At 35.8% G+C, this 15,426-nt stretch overlaps 1 protein-coding gene across 8 annotated transcripts in view; it reads right to left on the bottom strand.

Annotated features, from left to right (window-relative positions):
• Positions 1-15,426, bottom strand: part of XRN1 (5'-3' exoribonuclease 1) — a 120,914-nt gene that overhangs the window by 98,792 nt on the left and 6,696 nt on the right. For 7 of the 8 annotated variants that reach the window (XR_007155582.1, XR_007155583.1, XR_007155584.1 and 4 more), the window contains exons 2-9: positions 12,767-12,999; positions 7,659-7,756; positions 6,371-6,480; positions 6,171-6,281; positions 4,386-4,468; positions 1,644-1,731; positions 1,391-1,559; positions 285-352 (exon numbers count right to left, since the gene is read on the bottom strand). Coding sequence is in view for 5 of the 8 variants with exons in the window: in XM_047874718.1 (XP_047730674.1) it covers positions 285-352; positions 1,391-1,559; positions 1,644-1,731; positions 4,386-4,468; positions 6,171-6,281; positions 6,371-6,480; positions 7,659-7,756; positions 12,767-12,999 (960 nt within the window). In the remaining 3 variants the exon portion in view is untranslated. Of the gene's footprint in view, positions 1-284; positions 353-1,390; positions 1,560-1,643; positions 1,732-4,385; positions 4,469-6,170; positions 6,282-6,370; positions 6,481-7,658; positions 7,757-12,766; positions 13,000-15,426 lie in introns of those variants that run through there. The other variant, XM_047874719.1, reaches the window with a different exon arrangement.

Below are 15,426 nucleotides of genomic sequence, written 5' to 3' on the forward strand. Positions count from 1 at the left end.
AAATAACTGAAGTATGTCTGAAAGAATACAAATGAAACTTTTAATAGTTGCTACTTATGGGGTATAGGATATCAAAGAATGTTACTTTTTTATGCACATGGGAACCTCATCTACTATTATGAAAGTTAAAATCAAAAAGCATTAAAAATAAAAATAATAGGTGAAATTATACAGAATGATCAATTGGAGTAGAAGTACCAAAACTTTTTCCTTAAGTATTATGTAATTGGTTTGTGACCATTTATAGCTACCCTGGGACAGGAAAATAATACCTAGTTACTTACATCTGATAGTTTCACAAGGTATTTCTCAAATCGAGGTAAGTTGAGATGGCCATTTTCATTAATATAACCTAAAAGGAACAAAAACTAAATTTGTACTAAAAGTTAACATTATTTTTTCAAAACAATTCCACAAAATTCTTTTTACAAAATGTTGAATGTTGACATTCTACTAATCAAGAAAAACACTCAAGTGTTGGGCAATATAACTGGTGCTAGTTTCTATGACACTCATGTGACAGTAATATAAAATATGTAAGAACTGAAGCAAAATAAATTCCAGGTCCACATAATAATCCTCCTACATTTCCAACAAGTGTAGGAGGTGAAATGTGGTTTCTTCTGGTGAGCATACCCTGTAATTAATCAGATTATCAACGCAGAGTTAGTTATGTCTTTAAGGTTCAAGTTTAAAAATGCAGCGAGGATGGGGCGCCTGGGTGGCTCAGTGGGTTAGGTGTCAGACTTCAGCTCAGGGTCATGAACTTGTGGTTCTTTAGTTTAAGCCCCGTCGGGATCTGTGCTGACAGTTTGGAGACTGAAGGCTGCTTCAGATTCCGTGTCTCCTTGTCTCTCTGTTCCTCCCCCACTTGCTCTCTCTCTCAAAAATAAATAAAGATTAAAGATAAAATTTTAAAAATGCAGCGAAGCTTAAAATAAAACTTATCATTATAAGATAATTAATTCTTATAATCTAGGCATGTAATTTATATGAAAGCTGTAGGGTAGCTAAAGATAAAGATAAAAGAAAAGTATAATTATAATAGATACTAAGTTCAACTCATGAAGTTGGACGCTTAACCGACTGAGCCACCCAGGCATCCCTCTTTCCCTCATTTTATATCTTCTACTGGCTTTCTTAAATAATCAAAGGCAGAGATTAGTTAGTTAGGTAAATGAGGCTGCTTAACTCTTGTCATTTTCTTTGCTTGTGAACCACTGAACATTATAACCTCAGAGCTTAGTGTCTTAGACCAAAAGAAACCCCCAATTTTTTTCCTACTTTAGCTGTGCATGCAATAATCTAATAAACTGAGTCACATTTTTACGGTTAGCTGAGTGAGTGCTAAATTAAAGTAGCCTCAAAAAAAATATTAAACTTTTCTTACCACCAAGTTCTGGCAGGATGGTAATATATGTTCCATAAAGAAGAGGCAGTGCATCATGATTAATATGTAAATGAGGTAGATGGGGGATAAAATCATTGCCAACAAGAAATCCCATCAAAATCCAATCATCTATTATCCTTTCAATATCATATTTAAATGTGATCTTGTCCTATAGCAAAATGGAGAAAAAGTCAACTTGTATGGAAATTCTACTTACACATTTTCTTTGTACCACAGCTATATTAATACTTACTTTCAATACTGAAAACTCATAGTCAATATACTCTCTCATTAAAGATAAGTGTAGGAGGTGAAATGTGGTTTCTTCTGGTGCGCATACCCTGTAATTAATGAGATGATCAACACAGAGTTAGTTGTGTCTTTAAGGTTCAACTTTAAAAATGCAGCGAGGATGGGGAGCCTGGGTGGCTCAGTTGGTTAGATGTCAGACTTCAGCTCAGATCATGAACTTGTGGTTTGTGAGTTTGAGCCCCGTTGGGCTTTGTGCTGACAACTCAGGAGCCTGGAGCCTGCTTTGGATTCTGTGTCTCCCTATCTCTCTGTTCCTCCCCCACTTGCTCTCTCTCTCTCTCTCTCTCTCTCAAAAATAAAGATTAAAAATAAAATTTTAAAAATGCAGCGAAGCTGAAAATAAAACTTATCATTAGAAGACAATTAATTCTTATAATCCAGGCATGTAATTTATATGAAAACTGTAGGGTTGCTAAAGATAAAGATAAAAGATAAAAGTATAATTATAATAAAGTTCAAATAATTGGTCTGCCTTATGCTTTTTTTGGAAAGATTCTCAGAATTAAGAAAGCCTAAATAATAGATAACAGATTTAAGAAACCAGTGGTTTCTGGCCCATTTAAGGCTGGCCACGAGCAGAAAGCATACATATAAATGAGTATATACACTTTTCTGCCTACTGCAGTACAGACAAAAGCTTCAATGATGAGGCTCCATCATTTCTTTCTTCTTATCTTTCCCTGGCTTGGTATAGGGGACTATATTCCTAGCTATTGGTCAATACTTCAAGCTTAACCAGAAGTAAGAATATAAACTGACAATAGCATTTAAATTTTTTTTTCATGTTTATTTATTTTTGAGAGGGAGAGAGGGACAGAGACAGAGTATGAGCAGGGGAGGGGCAGAGAGACAGGGAGACACAGAATCTGAAGCAGGCTCCAGGCTCTGAGCTGTCAGCACAGAGAATGATGTGGGGCTTGAACCCACAAACTGGGCGATCATGACCTAAGCTGAAGTGTGACGCTTAATTGAGCTAGCCAGTTGTCCCTAAACTGACAACAGCATTTTAAAAGGATTATGTATCATGAGCAAGTGGATCTATCCCAGGAATGCAAGGATGGCTCAATGTAAAAAAATAAATCTATGTAATAAATTACATTAATAAACAAAGGAAAATCACCATACAATTAACTAGCAAAGAAAACATTTGTCAAATTCAATACCTTCCAAGATAAAAGTACTTATCCAAGTAAGAATAGAAGGAAACTTCCTAAACATGAAAAAATGAATTTATGAAAAACAAACATCTCATATCATATTCCATGTTAGAAGACTGAAAGCTTTCCTCCTAAGATCAAGGATACCCATTTTCACTATAGCTATTCAACATTATACTGGAAGTCCTAGCCAGGGCAATTAGGCAAGCAAAGAAATAAGAGGCATACAAACTGAAAAATAAGAAGTAAAACTATCTCTATTTACAGATGTCATGATTCCATATACAGAAAATCCCATAGAATCCCCCAAAATTGTAGGATACAAGATCAACACATAAAAATCAGCTGTGTCTACATACCAGCAACAAACAATCCAAAAAAGAAATTAAGAAACAATTCTATTTAGAATACCACCCAAAAGAGTAAAAAACTTAGGAACAAACTTGACCAAAGAGGCAAAAGAAAAAAATCAAAGGCAAAAAACTGAAATCATAGACACAGAGAATGACAGATGGTTCCCAGAGGTAGAGGAGTGAGGGCTGGGCAAAATGGGTGAAGGTGGCAAAAGGTGAAAACTTCCAGTTAAACGATAAATATGTCCTGGAGATAATGTACAGCATGGTGACTACATTAAAAAAAATTTTTTTAATAAAAGGGAAAACAAATAAGAAAAAAAAAACAGTAAAAGACTTACACACTAAAACTACAAAACACTGTCAAAAGAAATTAAAGAAGACACAATGATTGTAAAACATTCTGTATTGATGAACTGGAAGACTTACTATGAAACTGTAAATAGTACCCAAATGGACGTACAGATTCAATGCCATCCCAATCAGGTTTTTCACATAAACAAAAAATCCCAATGACATTTTTTACACAAACAAAAAATCCATCCTAAAAATGATTAATCTTATGAGACTCCAAACAGCCAAAATAATCCTCACAAAGGAGAACAAAGTTGGAGGTCTCATCCTTCCTGATTTCAAAACTTACTACAAAGTTTCAGTAATCAAAATACCATGGTAATGGCATAAAGAAAAACACAGAGATCAACTGAATAGAATACAGAGCCCAGGAAAAACCCTTGCATAGATGGTCAAATGATTTTCAACCACGGTGCCAAGACCACCCAAGGGGAAAAAGACAGTCTTTTCAACAAATGATTTTGGGAAAACTGGATATCCACATGCAAAAGCATGAAGTCGACCCTTACCTCATACCAAATATAATAATTAACAACATGGATCAAAACCCTAAATGTAAGGGTTAAAACTGCAAAACTCTTAAAATGGGAAAACATTTTACAACATTAGATTTGGCAATTTCTTGGATATAACACTAAAAGTAACAAGCAACAAAAGAATGGACATCGTCACAATTAAAAATTTTGTGCATCAAATGACACTATCAGCAGAATAAAAACGAATGGGAGAAAATCTTTACAGATCATGTATCTGTTAAATGGTCACTATTCTTAATTTAATTGCTCTTCTTTCTTCTAACATATATTCAGTATGATTTACCTTTGTGTCTTTTTGCCACCAAACCGAACCTCTTCTCTTAAAAGAGAGAAATGTGCCTCATGACTTGTTAATCCAAGCATAATCTGTTGAAAAATGATTAAAAAATGTTTCTATTCTCTCATTTTTTATAGTATCAGGTTCATAAAAGCAATTAAATTAAAAACATTTCTATGTAGAAAAAAAGAGGCTTATTTAATAAAAACATCAGCACATTATATAAATATCAAAATCTGATCCACTCATAAGTTATGAATGGTGTAAAATGAATGCACTTTTCTAAGAAAAAATGTTTACCTTAGACTCACATCACCGTCGTAACTGCCACTCTGCCCACCCTCCACAAAAATCCCCAAAACCTTCTCTAGGTTTTCACACCTTTCCATCCGCCATGGGGGAAATGGGTAAAAAATTGGAGGTTGCAGCTTTTCCATGATAGAGGAATGTTAAGACTCTTCTGGAGGCCAGAATACCTCTACTATGTGAAAATTAAACAAACAAACAAAAAACTAGAAAAGGTCATCTTCATTTAATTTTCTCATATAGTATTCTTTCCTTTCCTTTTCTGTTTTAGAGAAAGAGAGTGTGTGCACAAGCAAGGTAGGGACAGACAGGAAGAGAGAGAATCTTAAGACAGACTCTGTGCAAGCACTGAGCCCAATGCGGGCTCAATCTCACAACCCTGAGATCACGACTGGAGTTGAAATCAAGAATGGAACGCTGAATCAAATGAGTCGCCCAGGAGCCCTTCTCACATAGTATTCTAATGTCCAAAGTAAGTCATTCAAATAGTCTAGTGAGACATATCAACCAACTGCAACATATATTGTTTATTTCAACCTAATTCATACAAAACAAGATGAAACATTTCTGAAGCAATCAGGAAAATGTGAATACTAAATGGTTATTTGTATATTAAACAGTGATTATTAATTTTTGTTTTATGTATGATAATGGCATTATGGTTATTTATTTCAAACAACCCTTCTTTAGAGAAAGATTAAATGATATAATGTCTGGGATACACTTCAAGAGTCAAGGGAAGTAGGAGAAAGGAGATAGATGGTTAGGGATAAGAAAAGGAAAGTAATTTAATATTTAGAGTATTTATTTTAGGTTGAAAATTATTTAAGGTGGATAAAGCCTATAGGAAGTTTCATTATTTTATAACTTCTCTACTTTATGTTTGAAAATTTCTGTAATAAAAAGTTTAAATGAAAAAAGCATAGTAAAGTTATTTGGGTCATGGAGTTATCAGATCAGGTATTATTAAAATTTATTTATCAAGCATGAGATTAAAAAGCCCCCTCTACCCTGACCACGGCAGAGTATTCATAGCACAAGGATCAGTCAAGTGTGAACACTAACTACAGAGACCTGCTAATCATAAATTATGGCAAGAGTTTTCTTTTTTTAAAAAATTTTATTTATGTATTTTGAGAGAGACCGTGTGCAAGAGCTGGGGGGAGACAGAAAGAGGGGGAGAGAGAGAGAGAATCCTAAGCAGGTCTGCACTGTCAGCACAGGGCCTGATGCGGACTCGAACTCTTGAACTGTGGGATCATGACTAAGCCAAAACCAAGAGTTGGACGCTTAACTGACTGAGCCACCCAGATGCCCCAAAAGAGTTCATTTTCTAATTGTTTTGAACTGTGCTGATGGCAGAAGTAGCAACCATTATTATGTTTCCAATATTTGTTTCTACAGCCAGAAAGCTTCTTATAATAGTCTCTTAGATATTTAACTAAAATGGCATAAGGTTGTAATAAAAATAAATGTTATACCTACCAAGTCAGCATCTAAACCATAAAGACAATGTCTGGTGTTTGGATCATGATCTGGCTTTGCTTTCTCAGATCTGATAAATTCCATGATTTTATGTTCTCCTTCTCCGGGAGTCTAAATACGTGTTAAAAAAAAATGTGGTAATATGCTGTGCGTTAGAATATTAAATTTAAAAATATCTTTAAATAAAAAAAGATAATAACCTCATGGCCTGAGAAGTAGATGGTAACTCCTTGCCACGATTTATCTGTAGAAATTTTCATATTTACAAAATACTTCAGATGTTCATGTAACCTGGCCATGAATTCAGTCCCTATAAATAAAAAGTTTTAACAAATTTAATCTGAAAAAAATAAAAATAAAAAATTTAATCTGAGAGAGACATAAAAAAGAATGAGTTCCCAGAAACAACATGAAATTGGATCTGAGTATCCAGCTGGGTAGGAATAGATAGGTAATCTTCCAGAGGAAAAGCCCTCATGCCTTTCCCTAGCAAATATTACAATGTTTCTCATTTCACTGCTCACCCTAAAATGAAGTTAATTTCATGTAGCTAAATCAAGAAATATTACTACTGCCTGAGAACTATGCTTCAGTATCTTCACACAAGGGCAAAGTTTCAACTCTAATGAATCTCAATCTTCTATTTCCTCTGCTGGCTTCTGAATGTTTTTTAAGGCCTGTAGCTATAATCAGATTACTAACAACAACAACAACAACTATTATTATTATTACTGTTTACCTGGAAAATTATTATTCTGGAAACTGAATTTACAGTGATTATGTTTCAGGAAAAGTCCAGAGGGTCAATAGTCAAAGGCAACACGGTCTTAAACCACATCAGGATAAAACTGGTCATTAAATCAACCAATGTATGATAAAAACACTTAAGTGAAAGACAAAATTACCATAGTTAGTAAAGAAGTCATGAAAAAAAATAAGATTTTAAGTTTTTTTCAAAGTAGAAGATTATAATGATGTTAGACAAAGCTCTAGTAAGTACAGAGTATGTTGTTGCATATAAAACTAATTTAAAGTTATAATACTAATAAATTAATTTACTCTTAAAGTCACAGAATTTTAACTGCCTTTAAGACATATGATAGTAAGTGTTCCGGACTAGGAGAATGGGTTTCTTATCCTACATAACAGGCTAGTTCCATGGATGTGACTCAACCTCACTGAGTCAGTTTTCATACAAACAAATGGTGGGAGTAGGACGGATCTTGTAAGATCCTTCTAGGTTTAGAAGTCTGCATCTGGGAGAGTCCTATCCACAGCTGCTCTTATCAACATCTGTAAATCCGTACAGTGGGTCTTCATAGGAGCACTTATAATCAAGGTGATCAAGATATCTCATGAGAAGACACAACTGGGAAAACCGCAAATGGAATCTTAAGGACAAAATAGAGACCAGAAAAAAAAATACATCTGAAAAAATATTTACATTTACATTTAAATCTCTCAAAATTTTTCTTTCAGTGAATTTACCTGGTGTAATACAGTTGGAATCAAATCTGGCCTCTGTAGGAAGAGTTTCTCCTTTTTCTAATGCCTTCTTTATTTTGTCTTCTGCCTCCTTTGCTGACCTTAAATGTTAAGGGAAAAAATATCTTAAGGTTTTTGGGGAAAAGTACAGATCTTTACATAAAGTAAACTGTTATTTAGATGCTTTTGTAACTAAAATATTAATTAACCAATTTGAGGTTCAAAACATAACACAAGTTTTGAAATGATTATAATTGATAAAGATGAGCCTCAGAATTGTTTGTTTTTATTTATTTAAAGAATTGAGTTTTTCAGATAACTATAGAAGGAGAACATTACAACAGTATAAAATTGATACAGAAAATTACAAATACTTATAAAGTAATTCTTTAAAAAAATTTTTTTTAATGCTTATTTATTCTTGAGAGAGAGCGAGTGCGTGAGCATGAGTGGGGGAGGGGCAGAATGACAGAGGTACATAGAATCTGAAGCAGGCATCAGGCTCTGAGCTGAATAGCACAGAGCCCTATTCGGGGCTCAAACTCCTGAGCCGTGAGATCATGAGTCGAAGCTGGACACTTAACCGACTGAGCCACCCTGGTGCCCCAAAGTAATCTTTTAAAACTGACCCAGAACAATACAAATACTTATAATTCTCTTCTTAACTATATAGCAAATCGATTCTACAAATAAGTTCAAAAGTAGAGCATTAAGCATTCATTATATATACATTCTACACTGACTAATAATATCAAACAGGAAGCACATTATTAAAATGATCTCGAAGAATATTACATAAAAATAATTGTAAAATTGTAATTGCAATTGAGCACAATTTGCGTTTCCTCATAAAAAACATTCATGAGACTGAAGCGCTGCCTGCTGCACTAAGAAGGTACATAAAAAACATTTAAAATCAAAGCCTAGTAACATTAATGCCATCATGATTTGCCAAAATTGTGTCACTATTGAAGCAACAGGATTTACTAGAAAGAAACGTGAGTTTTAGAATCAGATGGACCTAGGTTTGAAAATAGGCATCCCAATTCCCAATGTTCTGCTTCTCCTGTAACCCGTCTGTGGCACACTGTATACCATGTGGCATTTACATTAGGAAGCTCTGCTTTATGTACTTGATACTAGCTCTATCCACTGTGCCTGCGGAACTGCATTTCTATGATAAATAACTCTTCTTCATATGTAACTTCTCTCTCTTACCAACCCCCTCAAGATAGCAAAAACTCTGAAGATTATCAACTTATTTGTAATTTCTCCAATAGAAGCCATTCTTTGCTCTTTTCTCTCCTTCCTTCCTTTGACTGGACAAACAATTACTCAATGTTACTATGTGACAAGTTTTGGAGATATAACAGAAAGGATTCCTATTTTCACAGAGTTTACACTCTAGTGGGGAGACAGAAAAGTTAACAGCCCTAATGTTTAATGTGGCTGCAATATAGAGAATGTATGGGACAGGGACAAGGAAAGACTATTGAAGCAATCCAGGTGGAAGATTACGGTAGCCTAGGCTGAGACAGTAGAAGTAAAGATGAAAAGAAGGAAATATATATGACAAATTTAAGAGAATGGATAAACAGGAGGTAGGTATAGAGAATGAGGAAGAAGTCGTCCAAATTGCTCTTGAGACTTTCTGGTTGAGCAGCTATTTGCATGGTGTTATTATTCACTGCAATAGAAAACAGAAGGAAGGCAGTTTTGAAATGGGAGTTCAGTTCTGAACATGTTAAGCCTGAAATGTATCTATGGTATCTAAAAGGAGATAGTTAGGAGACATTTGGATATACAGGAGTTGTAGAGAGAGATATCCACCAAGAAGATAAATCTGGGAGTCATCAGTATAGACACGGTATTTAAAACCACTGGATAGGATCACTCAGGACCAAGGACAGGACCTTAAGAAAAATCAGTATTTAAGAAAAAGGCAGAGGAAGAGAAGATAACAGGGACATCAAGAAGGTGCAGTCAGAGAGAGTGTGGTTACATAAAGGTCAAGGAAAGGAAGTTCAAGAAAGAAAGAATGGTCAACATTGTTAAAAACTATAAATAAATGAAGTAATATACAGAGAGAATTCTAGCCACACAAAGTCTATTCGTAATCTTGTAAGGGAGTTTTAGTGGTAGGGATGAAAGCCAGACAGCAGCAGATTTTAAAATGAGTAAGAGATGCAGAAAGATTATAAGTAATTAAAAGATTATGAATGGAGAATATAGTCTCTGTGGAAAATGAGAAAAAGCTGACTGGAGGATTCAATGTCACTCAATATTGTGTCAGCACAATATTTAGTAAATGCTTTCGATGGCTATGGTGGATTGGCCCTCAACATCCATTTCATTCTCCTAGTTTGTCTTCTGATAGGGGAGAGGTTAGAAAGCTAAAGAGTTAAATTCTGAGGCTTCCTTGCAGCTAGGTGAAGGATATAACTTAGATTCCGTCAGTCAGATACCTCCATAAAAGATTTGGAGAGTGGAAGTGTTGTGTGCTGAAGTGTATATGATTGTTGAGGCACTGGGTTTATAGGATATGTGTATTTTATCAATAATAGAAGAGTTCCCAATATTCAGTAGTTTCATAGGTGCTGAGAAGCAAGGGGCAGGGCAGATCTACCAGATACACTGGGGCTCTGGAGCTAACAGATACAGTGGTGGCTTCCTGATTGCTGAATTACAACTAAAGTGATTTATTTTTGGAGCCAATAGTTCAGGTAGTACCTTCTTAATCCCTGGATCACAGATAAAGGAATACATTCCTGGAACCACCTCTTCTGGTGGGGGCCTGTGAACTCCTCACCTTCCTGAATGCTGTAGTAATAGTGCCACTGTGGGTTCACTTCTATAGTGCTGTTCTGAAGTCACTCTTGAAGGCTCACCTAAATTCCCATCCTTTTGGCTCTTAAAATGGTTTTTATAAGCACCTAATTCTTTGCATTATATCCCCTTCTGCTTAAAATAGCCAGGTTTCTATTTCTGCAACTGAACAATGACTGACACAGTCGGCTTATATAATCCTTTCTCAATACTAGATCTTCTAGTCCAATAGCTCCCCCAAATTAGTTTAACAAATACCAGGGGAATCTGGTAAAAATGGTTTCCAGGGCCCAATTTTTAGAGATTCAAATTAAGTAAGTCTAGGTTGGTACCTGAGACTCTAAATTTACCAAGAAATGGTACTTGTCTTTAAAGATCTCACAGATAGGGCGCCTGGGTGGCTCAGTTGGTTGAGTGTCCGACTCTTGGTTTCGGCTTGGGTCATGATCTCATGGTTCAAGGGTTCGAGCCCTGTGTCGGGCTCTGCACTGACAGCAGAGCCTGCTTGGGATTCTCTGCCTCTCTCTCTCTCTCTCTGTCTCTCTCTGAAAATAAGTAAATAAACTTAAAAAAAAAAGATTTCACAGTGGGTGCCTGGGTGGCTCATTCAGTTAAGCGTCTAGACTTTTGATTTTGGCTTGGGTCAGGATCTCACGGTTTGTGCTGTCGGCACTGAGCTTGCTCAGGATTCTCTTTCCTTCTCTCTGCCCCTCCCCATCCCACATGCACCATGCTGTCTCTCTCTCTCTCTCAAAATAAATAAGTAAACATTAAAAAAAGAAATTTCACAGGTGTTCCAGTATCTTCAAGATCTTTCCTCTTTTGATATTTAAATCAGTATTTTTTTCCATCCTTTTCCCATTCTCACTGCTAGCCTTCTCCAAGGTGCACTCCCACCTTCCTTGATCATTTCCATATTTTATTCACAGGTGCCCTTTCCACTCCGTTACCTGCTGTTGTAATGAAAGGATTCATTATGCTAACAACCCATCAAACACACAGAACTCAGGGTTTCTTTCCATCAATTCTAACATCCCTCTTAACTTTACTTATCCTACTCGTAAATAAGGACACAACATGATCTCATTGTTTTTAAAAACTATTTCACATGTCCAGGATTTTGACTTTAAAACTCTATGTACCTCTTCTCATTTTTACTTTTCCTACTGTCCACCTCACACACTGGGGCAGATAGTACCTCAAATGTCCTAACTCAGCTCTCTTCTCATATTCCACCAATCATTTTCTAGTCTCACTTGCCTTTCTAACCAATTTGGACCAATGCTCAATCAGAGTCAGCATCTAGCCCACAGTCTAGGCATTTAACAAATGTTTGTTGAATTAAATTGTCAACGATGTTTCCATTAGAACAATCTCTCATTTCACTTTGTAGTTCTCTGGTTCAGGACAGACTACTAGTGGAGTTTTCTCTACTACAGTTGACCCTTGAACAACACAGGTTTGAACTCTGTGGGTCCACTTGTATACAGATTTTTTTTTTAATGTCTATTTTTGAGAGAGAGAGAGAGAGAGAGAGAGAGAGAGAGAGAGAGAAAGTGCACATGAGTGAGGTAGGGAGGGGAAGAAAGACGGAGACAGAGGATCTGAGGCAGGCTCCATGCTGACAGCAGAGAGCCCAACGTAGGGCTTGAATTCACGAACGGTTATATCATGCCCTGAGCCGAAATCAGATGCTTAACCAACTGAGCCATCCAGGTGCCCCGACTGATTTTTTTTCAGTAAATATGGTTCAGTACTGTAAATCTATTTTCTCTTCCTTATGATTTTTCTAATAACATTTTCTTTTCTCTAAGCTTACTTTATTGTAAGAATACAGTATATAATACATATAACATACAAAATATGTGTTTATTGCTTAAGTTATTGCTAAGGCTTCCAGTTAATAACAGACTATTAGTAGTTAAGTTCTGGGAGAATCAAGTTATATGCACATTTTATATGTGCGGGGATTGGTGCCCCTGACTACTGCATTGTTCAAGGGTCAATTGTACCACTATTATCAAGGAGAAGTTTAAAAATTTACGAATGAAAACAATAGTAACTTTACACAGCCCAACACAGCTTTGAGAATGACACTTCACTTCAGTTACTAATTTGTTTACTTGACTGATATAATGTGACATAATCAGTTATTTCCATTTCTGGGGGAATTTAGGCAGAAAAGAAACATGAAAAGAAGATGCACTGCATTAAGCCAATTATCTTTAAAATAATACATTTTATTAATCTAAAGAGTATTCTCAAATAAACCACAAATGCTTTACCTAAAACGCCTCCCACGCTGCTGGTTCATCTTTGCTCGAGGAGCCACACCATCAACAGCCATAAAGAACACTTTCCTAGGTTTAATGATGCGAAACAACACCTCCAAGTAGTGAAAAATATCAGTAAAGATTTTATCGTCTGAAATTCTGAAGTGAACATCATCATCATTAGGATGGGAACATTGATGTATGATTCCATTCATGTCCAGGTACAAGTTGTCAAATTCAGGAATCTAAAAAACAGAAAAATGATAGAAATCATTACTATAACCAACTATGGATATCTAAGTGTATATATATATATATATATATATATATATATATATATATATGCATACACACAATGGAGTATTACTCGGCAATTAAAAAGAATGAAATCTTGTCATTTGCAACTACATGGATGGAACTAGAGGGTATTATGCTAAGCGAAATTTCTCAGTCAGAGAAAGACAAAAATCATATGACTTCACTCATATGAGGACTTTATGAGACAAAACAGATGAACAAGGGAAGGGAAGCAAAAAATATAAAAACAGGGAGGGGGATAAAACATAAGAGGCTCTTAAATATGGAGAACAAATAGAGCGTTGCTGGAGGGGTTGTGGGAGGGGGGGATGGGCTAAATGGGCAAGGAGCTTAAGGAATCTACTCCTCAAATCGTTGCTGCTCCATGTGCTAAGTTAGATGTAAACTATAAAAATAAATAAATTATAGAAAGAAATAAAATAAAATAAAGTAAAATAAAATAAAAGTACATTCAAGATTTACTGTTTGCTTCAAGAAATTTGAAAACCTGGATCAAAATCTCAAGGTGATTTTTTTGAGAGGGTGGGGGTACTTTACAAAGTGATTCCACTTTCCTTAGGAGAATAAACAAGCAAGGAAGAATATTAAAAAGTAATGAAGGAGGGGTGCCTGGGTGGCTCAGTCAGTTAAGTGTCCGACTTTGGCCCAGGTCATGATCTCACGGTTCGAGGGTTTGAGCCCCACATCGGACTCTATGCTGACAGCTCAGGGCCTGGAGCCTGCTTCAGATTCTGTGTCTCTCTCTCTCTGCCCCTCCCCTGCTCGTACTCTGTCTCTCTCTCTCAAAAATAAACATTAAAAAGTAATGAAGGAAATCTGCTTTATATATTAAGAATTATGAAGGTTTGATTGAACCAAATAGTTTAGAAGCAGTCCAAGTGTATACAGAAATGTAGTATATAAGAGGCATCTTAAACCAGTGAAAGAAAGGGATGGGGCACCTAACTAACAATTTGGAAATAAAACAGTTGGAAATATAAGATGTATTTCATCTTATAACAGAATAAATTACAGAAGGATTACAAATTTTAATGTGAGAAATATAAGTAAAAAAACTATATACAAAAATTTTGGTAATTTTAGGGTGGAGAAAGCCAGATATCATAAACCAAATGGTTAAGTTGGCAATCTAAAAATGTATTTTTACCTCTATAAGGTTAAAAAAAAAAGTGCCATAAACAAGATCAACTGAAAATGACAAAATGCAGGGAAATGCTTATCAATCAGGATAAGGTCCACATTCCCAATATACAAAAATTTCTCAAATGTAAATAAGAAAAAGAGCAAATTTTAAAAGCATGGAAAATGCACAGCAATTCAAAAAATAAGAGACACTAAAGTGTGATAAACACATGAAAAATTGTTTAACATCCCAAAATTTCAAATTAAAATAATGTATCATTTTTCTGGGGTGCCTGGGTTAGTTGAGTGTCGGACTTCAGCTCAGGTCATGAACTCATAGTCTGTGGGTTTGAGTCCTGCGTCGGGCTCTATGCTGACAGCCCAGAGACTGGCGCCTGCTTCAGATTCCGTGTCTCTGTCTCTCTCTGCCCCTCCCCTGCTCATGCTCTGTCTTTTTGTCTCTCAAAAATAAACATTAAAAAACATATGTCATTTTTCCGATCATGTTAGCAAAGATTAGAAAGAATGACGTTACCCAGTTATTGGCAGGTTGTGGGGAAATGGATATTTCATGTTATAAAAGTTAATACCTGGCATTTATTCAACGTTTATTTATTTTTGGGACAGAGAGACAGAGCATGAACGGGGGAGGGGCAGAGAGAGAGGGAGACACAGAATCGGAAACAGGCTCCAGGCTCCGAGCCATCAGCCCAGAGCCTGACGCGGGGCTCGAACTCCCAGACCGCGAGATCGTGACCTGGCTGAAGTCGGATGCTTAACCGACTGTGCCACCCAGGCGCCCCAATACCTGGCATTTATTAAGCACTTATTATTAGGTGCCAAAAGTTGGGCCAAATATTTACATTCATTATCTCACTAAATTACGATATAATAAAAGAGAAATATTTAGATTCCCCATTTTACAGAAGAAGAAAATCAAAGGGCTAGAAAAGAGAGAGAGAAGTGGCATTTACATCCAGTAGTCTAGATGGGAATATAAATTAGTGCAACTAATACAAAAATATATATCAAAATTTGAAGCATATACATCTTTGACCCAGGATTTCTACTACTGGAAATTTATTCTGAGAAATAATAAAAAATATGCACAAAAATGTAAGCATAAGAATATTAATGAAAGTACTGTTTGGAAAAGATAAAAAAAGAAATTAAAACACCTAATAACAGGAAATTGATGATGGTACGTCCATCCACACAATGGAATATGACAC

The sequence above is a fragment of the Prionailurus viverrinus genome, chromosome C2 (assembly GCF_022837055.1).
Source record: "Prionailurus viverrinus isolate Anna chromosome C2, UM_Priviv_1.0, whole genome shotgun sequence".
Lineage (NCBI taxonomy): Eukaryota > Metazoa > Chordata > Mammalia > Carnivora > Felidae > Prionailurus > Prionailurus viverrinus.